Source organism: Anomaloglossus baeobatrachus, chromosome 6 (assembly GCF_048569485.1).
Source record: "Anomaloglossus baeobatrachus isolate aAnoBae1 chromosome 6, aAnoBae1.hap1, whole genome shotgun sequence".
Classification (NCBI taxonomy): Eukaryota; Metazoa; Chordata; class Amphibia; order Anura; family Aromobatidae; genus Anomaloglossus; species Anomaloglossus baeobatrachus.
Genome location: NC_134358.1, coordinates 355,421,860 through 355,442,333, shown reverse-complemented (window position 1 = coordinate 355,442,333; position 20,474 = coordinate 355,421,860). Strand labels below are relative to the sequence as shown.

At 44.2% G+C, this 20,474-nt stretch overlaps 1 protein-coding gene across 2 annotated transcripts in view; it reads right to left on the bottom strand.

Annotated features, from left to right (window-relative positions):
• SLC12A7 (solute carrier family 12 member 7) overlaps window positions 1-20,474 on the bottom strand; it is a 1,179,416-nt gene that overhangs the window by 8,678 nt on the left and 1,150,264 nt on the right. For both annotated transcript variants that reach the window (XM_075315005.1, XM_075315006.1), the window contains one exon: window positions 16,314-16,447. In XM_075315005.1, the coding sequence (XP_075171120.1) occupies window positions 16,314-16,447 (134 nt within the window). The remainder of the gene's footprint in view (window positions 1-16,313; window positions 16,448-20,474) is intronic.

The window sequence follows — 20,474 nt, the reverse complement described above, 5'->3', positions numbered from 1 at the left end:
CTATCCCTTCCCCTTTCCACCCTTCCTCTACATTCCTCCCCCTTTCTTCTCTCTCAGCTGGTGTGAACTCTTTGTTGAGAGATGTCTGAATGATCTTCAGGCACTCTTGCCTCCCTTTGGTACTTCTCCTTCTTGCCTTTGATAAAAAATTTAAAAGAACGGACCCGTTCGATAACTTGTTGGGTTGGCTCAGATGTTGGTGACTTTGTATTGAGATGTATTCTCCCAAACTCTGTTCAATTGTTTTTGTTTATTTTGCCAACTGATTACTTTATGGTTTGTAAGGGTCTGTTGTATAAATAAAGAATTTAAAAAAAAAAAAAAAAAGATTCCTCTGAATATATCCAAATGTTTCATCATCAATGGACTTCTGGGGCCAAGATTTCATATAGGTATGTTTAGCACATTTACATTCTGTCATATATTCTTTGAAAAATAGTTCAATCAGCACCCAAATGTTACAAAGGTACACAATTTCTTACCCTCCAGATTAATTGGAGGACAGACCAGTTCATCATCCATCCATCCAGAACTATAACGGTTACAATTCTAAAATAAAATATATATGCTAACAAGACTATCTTTGGCTGTAGTTGTCCCTCCGGAGATTATATGAAACTGGCGAATTGCAGATGTTCGTTTAGTCCCTGTGGAGACAGGGTACCCAGGGTGAATATCCATTGTCTCCTGTTGTAGTACCTTTCTGTCCCAATTGCCTCCCCTCCTTGGTCTTGGGACTACGTCAATGCCTGTGAAGCGCACTACTGTAGCCTCAAATTCACACATGTCATTGAAGAGGAGGACTGGACTAAATGTAACAAGTCAAACATTTGAGAGCGGGGAGGTTTTGTCACAGTGATAAGCCCATCGGTGGATTTGTTGGACTGTTATAGTTATCTTTAAACATGCCAATATTTCCATTTTTAACTTAATATGTTCTTTCACGTTCTGCAACGTTTCACGTTTCTATTAGTCAAGATGGTGTTTACGGCTTTATTATTACCATAAGTTTCCTGTGAGCCTGCCTATTTAAGTTCCCGTGCATCATTCATGCCTTGCCTGAGAATTTGTTACTTACCTTGCTGCTCTCAGTGAGTACTCTCTAGATCTGGCTCCGCTGACTTGTATTGCTGCACTCTTGTTGGCTTCTAACAACTGGCTGTCCTGGCTCCTCTCCTGGCTTCTAGATCTGATCTTGCTTTACCTGTTCCCAGCAAGCTTGCCCTGTTGGAATATTGCTGGCTTTGCTGTGGTTTCCTTGCCTCTTCTCAGCAGGACCTTTCTCTTCTCTGCATCAAGGGGCTTGCTCCAAGAAGGGTCTCTCAAGTCTGCCTGCAGTTATACAATGGTCTGCACCTCACATAAGCCAGAACTTGCTGCTAGTGCGTACACTCTCCTCTAGACTTTTCCCTGCAGTTCGAGTCGTGCTTTTCTGGTGACCTTCTCATGAGGGATAAACAAGATTTTAAGCCATGTAAAATCAGAACTTGGAACCATCCGCAGCACACATATCTCTACAGAATTAGCAACAACAACGACTAGACCTATCTACCTTATACATCAAGGAAATTGATAAAATTGAATCAAGAGAAAGGCAAACAGTTTATCAATAGTTAATACAACCACAAAAAAAATAGCATTCAAAACCACTCGCCATTCCCCAATATCAAACATTTAAAACAAGTAGTGATCCTTAAGGTAAAAAAAAACCTTCAAAAGAAATTTACAACATTACAGCAATCATTTATCACTCAGATGCCCATATCCTATATAAGCCCACATGCATTTTTAAATCCTTTGACAACAACACATGAAACACTAAACACTATCACTCACGATTATTTCAAGGAATTGCAACAAAATTAGAAGCAAATTTATAACTTCAAAATGAATAGCACCTTTTCAAGACACAGATACTTGGATTAAAATGACTTAGTGAGACAGACCCAGGTTCCCATAAACACCCTCAGGTGAAGTCCCTGAGTTTACAGACCTGCTTCTCCATGGTTTTCTGCCAGGAGGGACAAATTTGGTGCTGAAATGTCTGCACCATATTTCAGCACCAAATTTGCACCTCCTGGCAGAAAGCTGCTCTGAAATGGTGTCACAACCAGTTTTGTTCATTTTTTTTACCAAGAGATGCAAATTTTGTGTTTAAATTTATAAACCATATTTCTGCACCAAATCTACATTTTCTGGCAAAAAAAGCATCAAAATTGTGGTTCGTGCCTGGGAACGTTTGAACCCACATGGATCCGGACTTTTACCGTATGGGTCAGCCCATCACAATTAATGACTTCAATATCTACTCATGAAATACAGTGGAACCTCGCTTAACGAGTAACCCAGTTAGCGAGTATTTCACTTAACGAGCAAAGCTTACAGTAAATTTGTAACTCCGTTTACGAGCAAGCTTTGCCGTCCAAGCAAAATACTCACCGCACACACTTCCAGTTCCGTACATCCACCGCGCCCTAACCCGCTCTTGCAGTCCGCACAAACACACACAATCATGCACAAACACACACAAACACGCACACACACACACATATTATGCTCACCTTAACTTCCGTTCCATCGCCGGTTTTTGTAGTTCGCCGGTACAGGATGTGTATTGGTAACCATCGCGACGAGGGAGGAACTTCCGCTGTCAGACGCTACTCAAAGGCAGCGCGCTGGCCAATCAGACGCAAGCGGCTCCTGCCTTTGACGTCAGCGCTCTGGCAGCGGAAGATAATACACATCCTGTACCGGAGAACTACAAGAACCAGGAGACCGGCGATGCAACGGAAGGTAAGGTGAGCCTAATATGTGTGTGTGCATGCGTGTTTGTGTGTGTTTGTACGTGTTTGTGCGTGTTTGTACGTGTGTGTAATGGCACAATAGGGGACCAGGATGGGACATTTAACAAGCTGTGGAACGAATTGTCTGCATTGCAATGATTTCTTATGGGAAATCTTGCTTTGCTGAATGAGTAACTTGGTTAACAAGCACAGTCCCAGAACGGATTGTTCTTGTTAAACAAGGTTCCACTGTATTGGTAACAGAGGACACGGTGTTTCTATAATGATCTGATTTTAACAGTGAGCACTCTAGCTGGCCCAAAATGCACTACAGCTTTTTTTTAAATCCAGAATCAATCTATAACTCATTCAACCAAAACATACCTACGCACCCCCATGACCTTTTTTAACAAAATAAAAAAAATACAAAACAATGAAGAGTGACTGTAAAGCCTGCTTTACACGAGACGATAGATTGTGCGATAGCACAATCGATCGTACCTGCCCCCGTCGTTTTTGCGTCACAGGCAATTAGTTGCCCATGGCGCACAAACTCGTTTAACCCCCGTCACACGTACTTACCTTACGGATGACCTCGCTGTGGGCGAAAAATGTCCACTTCCTGGAGTGGGCGGGACAATCGGCGTCACAGCGACATCCCGCCCACCTCCTTCCTTCCATTAAGCCGTCGGGTGCCGCGGGTGGCAGGTAAAGCTGCTGTTCATCGTTCCTGTGGTGTCACTCGGAGCAACGTGTGATGCCACGGAAACGATTAACAACCGCCGCCATTTTAATGAAACAATTATATGAAACCTAGCGACGAGTACACGACTCACGATTTGTGAGCGATACTGCGTCGCTAGGAGGTGTCACACGAAACCACGTTGTGCGGTATGCCGGATGTGCGTCACGAAAACCGTGACCCCAACGACATATTGCACAATCTATCGTCTCGTTTAAAGCCCGCTTAAGCCCTATAATACAACCAATCTAACACCAGATACATTTTTTTAACCTTTGTAACTAAGTGTTTATTGAAAAGGAACAAAATCTCCTGAAACTATCTTTCTGCTCTACACACTAACACAATGATTTCAAACTATTGTCTGAGCTACATGCTTCTGCAAACTAACCCAAAAAAAGACACTTTAAGGGTATGTGCGCACGTTGCTTTCTCTGCAGTGTAGAAAAGAACGCACCCTCTGGCAGACTGGACACTGCGTTTGTAAAAAAAAATGCATCCACAAGGCATGCATTTTGGATGCTTTTTCCATGCATTTTGCATGTGTTTTGGATGCATTTTTGACAGTGCATTCCCCCGGCAATTCAGCTATGCTACATGCCGGCTGACAGCAGACACAGACAGTCGCGCGATGAGAATGAACTCGGGTGAACTTCACCCGACTTCATTGTCATACTGCGGCTCTGTCTGTGTGTGGTGTCCTGATTAGCGGTCACCCGTAAAGGACTCACCGGTGTCCGCTAATCCCCTGAGTGACTGAAGTGAGCAGCGCGATTAGCGCTGCCGTCACTCAGGTTAAGGCTACTTTCACACTTGCGTTGAACGGCATCCGTCACAAGGCATTGTGTAACGCATGTGACGGATGCCTTGCAAATAGTGTGATAATAAAGGCCACGGATTCCGGTGAAATAACGCACTGCATTAAGTTTTCTTTTGCTGAGAGAGCCCTCATCTTCACCGCACACATCCCGACATTACCGCCTACATCACCGCACACATCCCGACACTACTGCCCAGATCATCACCGCACACATCCCGACACTACCGCCCACATCATCACCGCACACATCCCGACATTACCGCCTACATCACCACACACATCCCGACACTACCGCCCACATCATCACCGCACACATCCCGAAATTACGGCCTACATCACTGCACTCATCCCGACATTACCGCCCAAATCATCACCACACACATCCTGACATTACCGCCTACATCACCGCACACATCCCGACATTACCGCCTACATCACTGCACACATCCCAACAATACCGCCTACATCACCGCACACATCCCGACCTTACGGCCTACATCATCACCGCATACATCCCGACACTAGAGTTGAGTGCGGTTCGTGGTTCGAGGTTCTCCAGTTCGCGGCTCGAGTGATTTGGGGGGCTGTTCTAGATCGAACTAGAACTCGAGCTTTTTGCTAAAGCTCGATAGTTCTAGATACGTTCGAGAACGGTTCTAGCAGCAAAAAAAAAAGCTAATTCCTAGCTGGCTTTCCACTGTAATAGTGTAAGTCACACTATTATGACATTACAGTGTATAGTGTGCGGGAACAGCGCATTCAGATCACTGCTGTATGTATAATGGCGATCGCCATTTTTTTTTTTTCCTTGTCTTCCTTCCCTAAGCGCGCGCGTCTTGTGGGGCGGGCCAGCATGTCAGCCAATCCCAGACACACACACAGCTAAGTGGACTTTTAGCCAAAGAAGCAACGGCATGTGTGATAGGATGTCCATGTCACATGTCCCTGCATTATAAAACCGGACATTTTCCTCCAGCACGCCATTATCTGCCTTCTGCGTCCTTGGTGTCAGACATCACTGGCGCAGCTCCTATCGCCGATACTGCTGTATACGCTCCATACACAGCGCTGGACAGCTTAGGGATAGCACTTTCTATCAGTCCTTTTAAGGGCTCATACCGGCAGGGTCAGAGCCATAGGTGACAGGTCCGTGAAAACAGAGTTTAACAGCTACACAAGATGACAGCGTCTGTGTAGCTAAGGTCAGGGATTTCCTCGCTGCATTTCCCCAATAGGAGGGATAGAAAGACAGGCTTCCTTTCCTCTACCCAGAGACCCACAACCCTGCCACTGTACTCTCCTGCCCTTTGCACACTCCAACTCATTGTTACTAAGCCATTATACTAGCAAACACTGAGTGAACGTAGTGGCATCCTAAAAGTGGCTGTTGGACTGCTGTATTGCCCCAGTAGTGCAAAGATATTTGCAGCACGTCTGCCTGCATTGCACACTCAAACTCATTGTTACTAAGCCATTATACTAGCAAACACTGAGTGAACTTAGTGGCATCCTAAACGTGGCTGTTGGACTGCTGTATTGCCCCAGTAGTGCAAAGATATTTGCAGCACGTCTGCCTGCATTGCACACTCAAACTCATTGTTACTAAGCCATTATACTAGCAAACACTGAGTGAACTTAGTGGCATCCTAAACGTGGCTATTGGACTTCTGTATCGTCCCACTAGTGCAAAGATATTTGCAGCACATCTGCCTGCATTGCACACTCAAACTCATTATAACTAAGCCATTATACTAGCAAACACTGAGTGAACTTAGTGGCATCCTAAACGTGGCTATTGGACCTCTGTATCGTCCCACTAGTGCAAAGATATTTGCAGCACGTCTGCCTGCATTGCACACTCAAACTCATTATAACTAAGCCATTATACTAGCAAACACTGAGTGAACTTAGTGGCATCCTAAACGTGGCTATTGGACCTCTGTATCGTCCCACTAGTGCAAAGATATTTGCAGCACGTCTGCCTGCATTGCACACTCAAACTCATTGTTACTAAGCCATTATACTAGCAATTTATGCTGCCAGTTTAAGGGCCATAGTTGCATTGTCAGGGATAATTATTCTTTATTATTCTGCTGTTAATAAAGCTAGACCACCGCTGCAATCTACACCACCTCTCAATTTTTACTACCACATTTTAAGTGCACAATCTTGTCGCAATCAACATGAGTGGCAAAATGACAGATGCTGGCGGAAAGGGGAAGAGGCGTGTTGGAAAAGGAAAAAAAGGGTTTGTCCGTGGGGAAGGTGGCAAAGCTCCATTAACATCTGCTGAAGATAGACCATCTACCAGCAAAAGTAAGATGTCTACTACTTACCGTGGACAATCCGATGTGCTCCCTTTTTTACGGACACGAACAACAGGAACAAAGGTAGATGATGGCCAAAAAAGGAAAATGCTTGAATGGATCTCAAGTGGTCCAACAAGTGCCCTCTCAGCCACCTCAACTACCGCATCCAAAAAACACCAGTCCTCTGAGTTGTCATCCCAATCAAACTTGCTTTCTCCCAGCTCTGAAGTCTCCATCAGCCCTGCACAGTATGATGGAAGTGAGATGGCTGAGTCTGCAGAGCTGTTCAGTCACACTATAGCCTGTGAATCAGAGGTCTGCTGCCAAGCTACAGTGAGTACAGACCAGGAAATGGTCTGCAGTGATGCCCAGAACCTTTGTGACTCTGATTCAGGCCGTGAGGATCAAGTTTCAGAGCATAATGTTGACCCTTTGTCACAAACTGTAACACCTGTGGTTATAGACAATGAGGAACATACTGATGATGATGAGACGCAGATACCAGATTGGGATGACAACTTAAATATTCGGTCAGGGCAAGAAGAGGCTCGGTCTGAGGGTAAGGGGAGTGCAAACACAACAATTGATGAGGAAGTTCTAGATCCCACCTACTGTCAACCCACAGTCAGGCACTCGAGGAGGTCAACAGAGGCGGTGGAGGAGGATGCAACCGACGACGAAGTTACCTTGCGCCTTCCTGGACAGAGTCGGAGCACTGGTAGCACGTCTACAACTGCATCCTCAGCCACCACTCTGCCTCTGAGCACTAGTCGGGGGGGCTCAGCAGGTCGCATTCCCTCTAAGCCTTGCCTAGCCTGGTCCTTTTCTGACATAGCAAAAGATCGCCCAAATTAAGTGATCTGTAAAATTTGTCGTGATTCTGTTAGTAGAGGGCAAAACCTCAGCAGTTTGACAACTTCTTCCATGAATCGTCACATGAATAAATATCATATGTCCCAGTGGGAAGCTCACCGTGCTGCAATGCGGCCTAGCGGAGCGAACCATCCACCGCCTGCCCCTTCCAGTGCATCCGCGCGCTCTTCATCTTCTAGGACTGTGGGGACAGCTGTCACACCTGGTTTTCCACGCACAACTTCCACCACTGTAACCGCAACAGGCAGTTTGCTTGGTAGGTCGTCACTTGGTTTGGAAGGGGTAACAAGTGCGTGTGTACAGCTCTCTCAGACATCGATAGCACCAACGTTGGATGAAGGCAACATCATGTCTCCGACTGCACTTTCCTCACAAACCTGCATTTTTCCAGGGACACCCTACTCAACATCGTCTACACACAGCAGCCAGATCTCTGTCCCTCAGATGTGGACAAATAAAAGGCCATTTCCTGCGACCCATGACAAAGCTAAGAGGTTGACTTTATCCCTCTGTAAGCTCTTGGCTACCGAAATGCTGCCTTTCCGCCTGGTGGACACACAGGATTTTAGAGACCTTATGTCTGTCGCTGTGCCCCAGTACCAGATGCCCAGTCGACACTACTTCTCTAAGAAAGGTGTGCCCGCGCTACACCAGCATGTCGCACACAACATCACCGCTTCCTTGAGAAACTCTGTATGTGAACGGGTGCATTTTACCACCGATACTTGGACCAGTAAGCATGGACAGGGACGTTACATGTCGCTGACTGGGCACTGGGTAACTATAGTGATAGATGGTGAAGGGTCTGCTGCACAAGTCTTGCCGTCCCCACGACTTGTGTGTCAATCCTCTGTCTGTCCAAGTTCCGCCACTGCTTCTGCCTCCTCCACCTCATCTGCGTCCTCCACCTCCGCCCCAAGCCTGCCTGGTCAGGCCACCAGCGTTCTCACTGCGCAGAAGGAATCACGCACCCCTCATTACTATGCTGGCAGCAGAGCGCAACGGCATCAGGCGGTCTTTAGTTTGACATGTCTTGGAAATAGGAGTCACACAGTGACTGAGTTGTGGGCAGCTCTGGAGACTGAGTTTAATAAATGGTTGTCTTCACTCAACCTGCAGCCTGGTAAGGCCGTGTGCGACAATGCTGCAAACCTGGGTGCGGCCCTTCGCCTGGGCAAGGTGACACACGTACCTTGTATGGCTCACGTGTTGAACCTTGTTGTCCAGCAATTTTTAACACACTATCCCGGCCTAGATGGCCTTCTGACCAGGCCACGAAAACTGTCTGCTCACTTCCGCCGTTCAAGCGCCGCAGCTGAGCGACTTGCATCGCTCCAGAAGTCTTTCGGCCTGCCGGTTCATCGCCTAAAATGCGATGTGCCGACACGCTGGAATTCGACTCTCCACATGTTACAGCGACTGTGGCAGCACCACTGAGCCCTGGTGCAATACGTCATGACGTATAGCCTGGGCCAACGAGATGCAGAGGTGGGGCAGATCACCCTGATGGAGTGGTCTCAGATCAAGGACCTATGCACCCTTCTGCACAGTTTCGACATGGCGACAAATATGTTTAGCGCTGACAATGCCATTATCAGCATGACAATTCCAGTCATTTACATGCTGGAGCACACGCTAAACACTATTCGGAGTCAGGGGGTGAGACAACAGGAAGGGGAGGAACTACAGGAGGATTCATATGCGCAAGACGCAACAACATCACCAAGGTCCAGACGTTCATCATCACCAACGCGGCACGCATGGGACCATGGGGGACAGGGATCAACAAGGGCGCATGGTAGCAGGTGAAATGTTGAGGAAGGTGCAGGAGAACATGAAGAAATGGAGGACGAACTGTCCATGGACATGGAAGACTCAGCGGATGAGGGAGACCTTGGTCAAATTTCAGTTGAAAGAGGTTGGGGGGAGATGTCAGAGGAAGAAAGAACGGTTAGCACCTCTATGCCACAAACACAGGGTGGACTTGGTCCGCATGGCTGCGCAAGACACATGAGTGCTTTCTTGCTGCACTACCTCCAACATGACCCTCGTATTGTCAAAATTAGAAGTGATGATGACTATTGGCTTGCCACACTATTAGATCCCCGGTACAAGTCCAAATTTTGTGACATAATTCCAGCAATAGAAAGGGACGCACGTATGCAGGAGTATCAGCAGAAGCTGTTACTCGATCTTAGCTCGGCTTTTCCACCAAACAACCGTGCAGGTGCAGGGAGTGAATCTCCCAGTTGTAACTTGACAAACATGGGACGGTCTCGTCATCTTCAACAGTCTACCCGTACCAGTAGGACTGTATCTGGTGCTGGTAACAGCAATTATATGGAATCTTTTCATAATTTTTTTAGACCCTCCTTTGCAAGGCCAACAGAGACAACAAGTCTAACACATAGTCAACGGCTGGAGAGGATGATACAGGAGTATCTCCAAATGAACTTCGATGCCATGACTTTGCAAATGGAGCCTTGCTCATTTTGGGCTTCAAATCTTGAAAAATGGCCAGAGCTCTCCACTTACGCCTTGGAGATTTTGTCGTGTCCAGCTGCCAGCGTTGTCTCTGAACGTGTCTTCAGTGCTGCTGGGTGTGTGCTGACAGATAAGCGCACACGTCTGTCCAGTGACAATGTGGGCAGACTAACGTTCATCAAAATGAACAAGTCATGGATCCACAAGGAATTTACTACCCCTGTGTCATCCTGGGGAGAGTAAATGCTTGTGGATTTGGAATGTGCTTGATGCAAATCAAAACATCCTGTTTGCAACTAGGGCACAAGTGCTGCCCCTGATGGGGTGTCTGTGTGGCCCAATTTTTTGAAAAAAGGGAGACTCCGCTTGGAGTAACCCTTGCTTGCTGTGTTTTTTAAAAATGATCCAAGATGAACAGAGCTGGGATCAGGAAAGACTTTGCTACCTACCCCAGTGTCATCCTGGGGACAGTTAATTATGGCGTATTTTTGAATGTGCTTGATGCAAATCAAAACATCCTGTTTGCAACTAGGGCACAAGTGCTCCCACTGTTGGGGTGTCTGTGTGGCTCAATTTTTGGAAAAAAGGGAGACTCCGCTTGGAGTAACCCTTGCTTGCTGTGTTTTTTAAAAATGATCCAAGATGAACAGAGCTGGGATCAGGAATGACTTTGCTACCTACCGCTTGGAGTCACCTTGCGGTGTTTTACATGATTTTAGAAGGGCGTCCCATGCCTATATCTGTGTCTCGTCCTCTTTTTCCTCGTTACGCTCTATTGTTTTCGCATGAGAATTTGTTCTTGTCACTTTCCCATGTGTTTGTGTTTTGTTGTGAGTTGTTTGTCACCTTTTGGACACCTTTGAGGGTGTTTTCTCGGTGTTTTTATGTGTTTGTGAATGCCTGCCATTGTTTCCTATGCGGTTCGACTTCGGTTCGTCGAACGTTCGACGAACCGAACTCGAACGGGACCTCCGTTCGGCGAACCGACCTCGAGCTGAACCGCAACCGGTTCGCTCATCTCTACTCGACACTACAGCCTACATCACCGCACACATCCCGACACTACAGCCCACATCATCACCGCATACATCCCGACATTACGGCGTACATCACCGCACACATCCCGGCACTACAGCCAACATCATCACCACACACATCCCGACACTACAGCCTACATCACTGCACACATCCCGACACTACAGCCCACATCATCACCGCATACATCCCGACATTACCGCCTACATCACCGCACACATCCTGACATTACCGCCCTCATCTTCACCGCACACATCCCGACATTACTGCCTACATGATCACCGCACACACACCGACACTACCGCACCCATCATCACCGCACACATCCCGACACTACAGCTCTCATCATCCCCGCACACATCCCGACACTACAGCCCTCATTATCACCGCACACATCCCGTCACTACAGCCCACATCATCACCGCACACATCCCGACACTACCGCCTACATCACCGCACACATCCCGACATTACCGCCTACATCATCACTGCACACATCCTGACAGCCCACATCATCACCGCACACATCCCGACATTACCGCCCACATCATCACCGTACACATCCCGACACTACAGCCCACATCATCACCGTACACATCCCGACATTACCGCCTACATCACCGCACACATCCCGACATTACCGCCTACATCACTGCACACATCCCGACATTACCGCTTATATCATCGCACACATCCCGACATTACCGCCTACATCACCGCACACATCCCGACATTGCCACCCACATCATCCCCGCACACATCACGACACTACAGCCCTCATCTTCACCGCACACAGACCGGCACTACCGCACCCATCATCCCTGCACACACACACCGGCATTACCTCAGTGACGTCACCACTGACAGCGCGATTCACTTCAGTTGCTGCGTGGAGCTCACAGGAGCGGCGGAGTTCTACTGCCGCTCCTGTCAGCTTCATGTAGCAGAGCTGGATGCGTCGAGGGACCTCTGTGGATTACGCTGGACCTGGAGGGGTATTTGGGAATTTTAATAAAGTGGTGAAAGAGGGTGTTTTTTTGTCTTTTATTTTAAATAAAGGATTTTTTTGGGTGTGTTTATTTACTTTCACTTACAGGTTAATCATGGAATGTGTCTCATAGACGCCTGCCATGATTAACCTAGGACTTAGTGGCAGCTATGGGCTGCTGCCATTAACTCCTTATTACCTCGATTGCCACCGCACCAGGGCAATTCGGGATGAGCCGGGTAGAGTCGCGGGACTGTGGCATCTAAAGGAAGTGGCAATTCCGGGCGGCTGCTAGCTGATATTGTTAGGCTGGGGGGCTCCCCATAACGTGGGGCTCCTGATCCTGAGAATACCAGCGTTCAGCCATGTGGCTTTACCCTGGCTAATATCAAAATTGAGGGGACCGCACGTCGTTTTTTTTTTAATTATTTATTTATTTATTTTACTGCACGATATAGACCCGCCCACCTGCGGCTGTGATTGGTTGCAGTGAGACAGCTGTCACTCAGTGTGGGGGCGTGTCTGACTGCAACCAATCATAGGCGCCGGTGGGCGGGGAAAGCAGAGAATACCAGATTGAATAATGAGCGGCCGGCATTTTCAAAAGAGGAAAAGCTGCCGGAGCAGTGTGACAGCCGTACAGCGCCGCGCCGGTGATCGAGGATCGGTGAGTATGAGAGAGGGGGAGAGACTGACCAATGGACAGAGAGACCAACCGACAGAGAGAGAGAGAGAGACAGTTAGAGTGACCAACTGACAGAGAAAGAGACCGACCGACAGACAGAGGGAGATTCACCGACATCCACAGACAGAGATTGACCGACATTGACAGAGACAGACTGAAAAGACCTGCGTTTTGCTCGTCAAAAAAGCATGCGGAACGCAACAAAAATGCAGTCCAAGTGCATTTTTTGTTGCGTTCTGACCCACATCATTGATTTCAATGGGTGCAGAACGCAGCTACAACGCACAAAAGAAGTGACATGCTGCTTTTTTTTCCGCAGCGATTTTGGGCATCAAAAATGCTGCATTTAGAAACGCAGCGTGTGCATTGATTTTTCGGCTTTCTCATAGACTTTGCTGGGGAAGCTGAACGCATGCAATTTGGCACTGAAAACGCTCCAGTTCAAACTGCAGCGTTTCCGCGGGAAAAAACGCAACGTGCGCACATAGCCTAAAAAGGACCTTTCAACAAACTATTCATGTTGAATTGGACACATGATGTAAAAGACGCTGAAGAGCAGAATAAAACTTTTGAGAGTAGTAGCTTCACGGTGATTAAAGACTAGAAACTATATTAAGGACCATCTCTGTTTTGAAGATTTTCATGATTTTTCAGACTAAGAAAGAGAAAGAGGTACATACCCCTAGTGAAATCTATCTGATGAAGCCTATTTAGAGGTAAAAAAGTTAATTGTTTAAGTGCCAAATCACTAATATCACTGCAATGGAGGGGTGAAAAAAAGAACAAAAAACCCCAAAACATTTTATTATGCTCCACAGTGCTTATTCAACATGAAAAATTTGGTGAAAGGTCTTCTTAATTATAAGGCACAAAATAAAATTCACCTGAAATATAAAAAATACAAATGCCATAAGGAATTGAAGCTATTATCTAACTTTTATCCCATTGAAAAACAGACATTTTCTCAATACATTTTGTGACATGGTTCTATATGATTTTAAATTATTACAAAATCACCCTAAATCAAACAGTATTAAAAATAATGTAGCTAAAATAGATCCAGAGACTATAAAATCAGAAGCTAAGGGGGAGGCATTGCCATTCCGCATTATCATGGCTATACTAAAAAAACCTATCAATATATGATTTGATGACAAATCCTATGAAACATTCAGCAATGATCCCTTTTGTGAACCATTAAAGCTTATACAAGGGCATATAAATCAAGCCTTAACAGATGGAATATTAAACAAGAATGATAAGAAATTTCTTATTATCAATAATACTAGGCAACAAAATTTAAAAAGTTGTCTGGTTCAGAAATCAAATTGGCCATTTATTAATGATTTTGATGTGCTGAATTCAAATATGAAAAGGAAAACTGTTATTTGGCTTTAGTTTGCATGAAATCGAAGCGTTTGCGTTTTACTGTTCCATAAATTAATAAATAATTATAACATGTAGTTATTTCTTCTACAAATATAAAACTGCACATATATTGTCAAACAAATTGAATTAGATGTATTCAGAGGAAACGCAAGTGTATTTATATCTACTATATAATTAATTCAGGTCTAAGCACTTTGAACAATTATAATTTTAACTACTAATATATGTTATTGCAAGTACAAAATATGTCCTTAGTCACTGGATACTCGGCTCCTTTTACTTGTCTCTTGTATTCAAGCATTGGATTATATCTCTGGTGATTGTCCAACAGTAGTCTGCAAGCATTGAAGGGTTCCAATTACCCCGATATCTTTTTTCCATAGTCGCAATTTAGTGGTGAATTCGCTCATCATGCTCGTCATTCACTGCTCCATAGTTTGGTGCAAAAAAGTCTAGATGCGAATGCAAGAGATGAATCTTTAATGACATGTTGCAGCCAAGATTATGATATGCCTGGAGTAGATTTTCCATTAGCTATTTATAGTTGTCTGACTTGGTGTTTCCAAGGAAATTTGTTACCACTAACTGGAATGCTACCCATGCAGCCTTTTCCTTGCCACGCAGTAAACGGTGAAACTCCTCATCTTGCAGAAGCACACAAATCTGAGGACCAATGAAGACTTCTGTCTTTATCTTTGCTTCATTCAACCTTGGAAATTTACAAATGAGATACTTGAATGCTTCTGCATTTTTGTCCACTGCCTTTACAAAGTTCTTCATGAGACCCAACTTGATATGCAATGAAGGTAACAGAATATTCTGTAGTTTGACAACTGATGAAAAACTGATGAAAAACATTTTTAGTCCCCGGCTGCAGTGCATTTCTGAGGGGCCAATCTCTTTTCTTGTAGTGTTCTTGTCTTGCTTGACTGTCCCATTCACATAGGAAACAACAGTACTTTGTGTAACCAACCTGGAGACCAAGCACGATGGCAACCACCTTTAAGTCACCACAGAGGCACTGATCCTGATCCTTGTCCTGATCTCCTATTTTGAAACCTAAACACAGGTTGTAGGCTTTCTTAACCTTATGAGTCAAGTTTTGCTTTTGTGACTCAAAAGTCACCTCGCCACAGATACAGCAGAAATTATCTGCTTTATTAATGCAAGTCCGAAACATCACTGAATACCTGAATGATGATATCAGTCGACCGCTGAAAATGCTATGTGATTGAGAGGGAGAACATGCGCCTTTTATAAAGTTGTGTAATGCAAATTTAATTAAGATTGCAACATCTTTCTTTCTTTGGCATCTACCATTGGTCATTTAGAGATCATAAAATATTGTTGACTCAATTCATTAGTCATTTGGAAATGATGCAATATTGATGAAGCAATTCATTAGTCAGTTGGATGGTGCAAAACTGATGACGCAAGGCTGATGATGTATTCCTTGCCTAGCGTTGTATCAAAGGCTGTGAGAAAGATCGACGCACTCCTGTATCATAAAAACTAGAGCCAATTTCAAAATGTAAGCATAATTTTCGTTTCAGCACCCCAAAATTAGTTAAGTCCAACTGTTTTCATGTCTGAACCAATTTTGCTGTTGACTAGTGTAATCCAAACAAACCCTTTGTCTATCATTTACCAAATATATTAAATCACTGGTGAACTAATATGGTGGTGTCTAATATCATTTATCTGGTGTAATTTCAGTTGCCATTCTCCAACATCATGTAATTATTCTACCTAGTCATCTTAAAGACTCGGCCTACCTCATCAGATATCTGCTAGAGGTATAATGATCCTGCCATACTAATAATTGATGAGTCCGCATTACATACCAATAGTAACCATTCATCAAATGCATTAACCATTTAACTATTTAAAAGGGACATGAGAGAATTACAGAAGTGCATAGAATTTTTCTATTGAAAGGTTTGCAATTTGTTCTTTCAATTACTTTGTATTCAATGACACCATCTACCAATCAGATCAATGAAACTGCTATGGGCATGAGAGTAGCACCAAGTTTTGGAATTTTATTTCATTAACAGACCAGTAACAAAAAACATCAGCATGGGACATTGATTTATAAAAATGACATTTTCTAGGATTTTAGTGAGAATCTCAGACTATAACTTTCCAAGCTTAGTTTACATGTTAAGGCCCCACCCGCCCACAGTTTTAAAATTAAAAGGATACAGTTTTCATCACCTTGTTTATTCTTGGGCGGCCCAGGCATATTCAGTAAGACCAGCTGTGCATGCTGAGATCTGTTTAACACAACTTCATTTAGTTTTACTGCAGTGTGCATTCTTCTAACATTTGACTGATTTCTGAAATTAAAAAAAGAAATAAAATTGGAAATAAATAAGTTCATACCATCATTAAAGGGGTAGACTATAATTAGAAAAAAACACAGTGCCACATGTGTTTATGGAATGTGTATGGAATTGCAGCAGAGATGCAATATAACACCTCTCGTAAACAGGTGTGGAATTGTTTATGGAAGATAGCAAACCGTATTCTAATTCTGTACAACTCAAATCATTTCATCCTGTCGTAAAGTCATAATTATATTTAATTTATAAATCTTATAAGAAAAGGAAGTTCATGTCTCATTTGTTGACTCCTCTTTACTGCTTCCCCTTACGGGTTCCTCTGGATTCAGTTCTACTGTAGTTCCCCCTACTGTTTCAGTCTATACAGCCCTATTGAACAGACTTCAGCAGATTTCAGAGTAACAGTTGTACGTTAATGACCCCCACTTACAGTATATATACATCTCCTTCTGACATCATTTGTGAACTACTATAAAATAAAAGTGATTGTACCTGTTCCTAATACGGAGAGGATCTATCTGGACACAGTCTTTCCAAAATGAAAAGTATTTTTCCTCTGTCTATGAAAGCAACTAAAACTGATATTTCAATACATAGTACTATCAGAATTCCCAGTCAGCATGCCCGTTGTCTTGGGTTTATAGGTCTATAGTTCCCCTCTTACAAAACTCTCCTCATTCTTAATTATCATGAATGTAGCAGACAGGCTCATATTTCTACCCAGCTAATAGACATCCTGCTACCGCCCAATGCTACTTATTGCATTGCTTCCCATCGGCTTCAGAATACAATATAAAGGTATCATTACCACTTACACAGTTGCTGTACAGAACCAAATCTCAATTATCACCCTACCAGTGATCTCCACTACGATAATCATCTAAGACTAACATTTTCATAATCTGAACCTTACACTCCTGTCTCTGGAACTTTTCTTGTGCAATACCTTATTTGCTGCAATGCAGACAATCAGAATAATTGCCAGCGTCCACATTTTAAAGTGTGCACTAAGAAATGCATCTCATTAGGCAGTACTGTACATTACATATTAGGCCCTGTGTGTACTAGAAAAAGGAATTTTCTTAAGAAAATTCCGGAGGCTCAGTAAGATTTCCGCACCTGCGGGAAAATACCGCACCGAAATCCGCATCCAAATCCACATGCGGTTTGTTACGTTTTGCTGCGGATTTGGATGCGGATTTGGTGCGGAAATGCCGCAGCCAGCATCGGAGTGGCTACTGGAGGAATCTCCAGTAATACCAAGCCTGCCCGTGGTTACCTGCACTGAACTCTGGAGCTCCCACCTAAGCTCCGAAGTGCAGCCTAGACTAAACTGCGAGCGCCGAGTGATTGATTCCCCAGCGATTGCCGTTTAGTTCAGGCCGGGATGATCTCCGGAGCTCAGGTGAAAGCTCCGGAGTGCAGCCCGGCCTCTATACAGCTGTCACCTGAACTCCGGAGATCAGCCCAGCCAGAACTAAACTGCAATCGCTGGGGAAACAATCATTCGGCGCTCGCAGTTTAGTCTACGCTGCACTCCGGAGCTCAGGTGACAGCTCCGGAGTTCAGTGCATGTAACTGCGACCAGGACTGGTATTATTAGAGATTCCTCCGGTAGCCAGTCCCGCAGCTACCTGCAGAAAAGAAGTGACATGCAATTGTTTTTGCTGCGGGAATCCTGCAGCAAAACATGCAGCTGCCAAAATCCGCCTAGTGCGCACAGCATTTTTTTTCCCCGTAGGATTTGCTGGTGAATCACTGCAGAGATGTTATGAACATTTTCTTCAGCGAAACATGCAGCAAATCCGTGGGTAATCCGCGGGAAATTCCGTCTAGTGAGCACAAGGCCTTAAGCAACCTTTTAACAGTTCTCCCTTTCTACATTTTCATTAGTATCTGGTCCATTCTTTTATCAGTTTCCCACATACTTAATCCACTTAGTAGCACTTTATATCAGTACATATACTGTTACTGGCTGATGTCCGGAATACCCTAATTTATTATAGAAGTTAGCTTGACCAGAGCACTATTTACCTTTTGTAGGTCCTGTACTCCTCTTAGTTAAATTGTTCAGTTAAATTTCAATTCACAGACTAAAAAACTCCTTAGTTATATATAGAATAAGGTTTTTAATAACCGAAGCAAATATATACACACAATACTTCCACAGTATAATCTAGCCAATAGAATTTGTGCCAACTACACAGTAGAGACATGTAACCCCCTCAAAAAAAGTGCTCTATATATAATCCCCTCCCCAAAAAAAGTTTCAGCAACATATGATAAATAACTCTATTCCCCTATAAAGAAAGAGTTTTAATCAATTAATTTAATATAAGCATATTATAAGCACATAATAAGTCTATGAGGGGGACCCTAGTGATACTTGAATGTCAATCAAGCATTACAGAATTACCCCTAATCAGTCCAATAGTCAAGAGTCCTAAAGACAAGGTACCTAAGGGTAACACTTTACCATAACCTATAATACTAAATTGGGATGTAATTCTGAGATTGTTGATTTCACCATACAGTTAGGTCCAGAAATATTTGGACAGTGACACAAGTTTTGTTATTTTAGCTGTTTACAAAAACATGTTCAGAAATACAATTATATATATAATAAGGGCTGAAAGTGCACACTCCCAGCTGCAATATGAGAGTTTTCACATCCAAATCGGAGAAAGGGTTTAGGAATCATAGCTCTGTAATGCATAGCCTCCTCTTTTTCAAGGGACCAAAAGTAATTGGACAAGGGACTCTAAGGGCTGCAATTAACTCTGAAGGCGTCTCCCTCGTTAACCTGTAATCAATGAAGTAGTTAAAAGGTCTGGGGTTGATTACAGGTGTGTGGTTTTGCATTTGGAAGCTGTTGCTGTGACCAGACAACATGCGGTCTAAGGAACTCTCAATTGAGGTGAAGCAGAACATCCTGAGGCTGAAAAAAAAGAAAAAATCCATCAGAGAGATAGCAGACATGCTTGGAGTAGCAAAATCAACAGTCGGGTACATTCTGAGAAAAAAGGAATTGACTGGTGAGCTTGGGAACTCAAAAAGGCCTGGGCGTCCACGGATGACAACAGTGGTGGATGATCGCCGCATACTTTCTTTGGTGAAGAAGAACCCGTTCACAACATCAACTGAAGTCCAGAACACTCTCAGTGAAGTAGGTGTATCTGTCTCTAAGTCAACAGTAAAAAGAAGACTCCATGAAAGTAAATACAAAGGGTTCACATCTAGATGCAAACCATTCATCAATTCCAAAAATAGACAGAGTTAAATTTGCTGAAAAACACCTCATGAAGCCAGCTCAGTTCTGGAAAAGTATTCTATGGACAGATGAGACCAAGATCAACCTGTACCAGAATGACGGGAAGAAAAAAGTTTGGAGAAGAAAGGGAACGGCACATGATCCAAGGCACACCACATCCTCTGTAAAACATGGTGGAGGCAACGTGATGGCATGGGCATGCATGGCTTTCAATGGCACTGGGTCACTTGTGTTTATTGATGACATAACAGCAGACAAGAGTAGCCGGATGAATTCTGAAGTGTACCGGGATATACTTTCAGCCCAGATTCAGCCAAATGCCGCAAAGTTGATCGGACGGCGCTTCATAGTACAGATGGACAATGACCCCAAGCATACAGCCAAAGCTACCCAGGAGTTCATGAGTGCAAAAAAGTGGAACATTCTGCAATGGCCAAGTCAATCACCAGATCTTAACCCAATTGAGCATGCATTTCACTTGCTCAAATCCAGACTTAAGACGGAAAGACCCACAAACAAACAAGACCTGAAGGCTGCGGCTGTAAAGGCCTGGCAAAGCATTAAGAAGGAGGAAACCCAGCATTTGGTGATATCCATGGCTTCCAGACTTAAGGCAGTGATTGCCTCCAAAGGATTCGCAACAAAATATTGAAAATAAAAATTTTTTTTCTGGGTTTGGTTTATTTGTCCAATTACTTTTGAGCTCCTAAAATGTGGAGTGTTTGTAAAGAAATGTGTACAATTCCTACA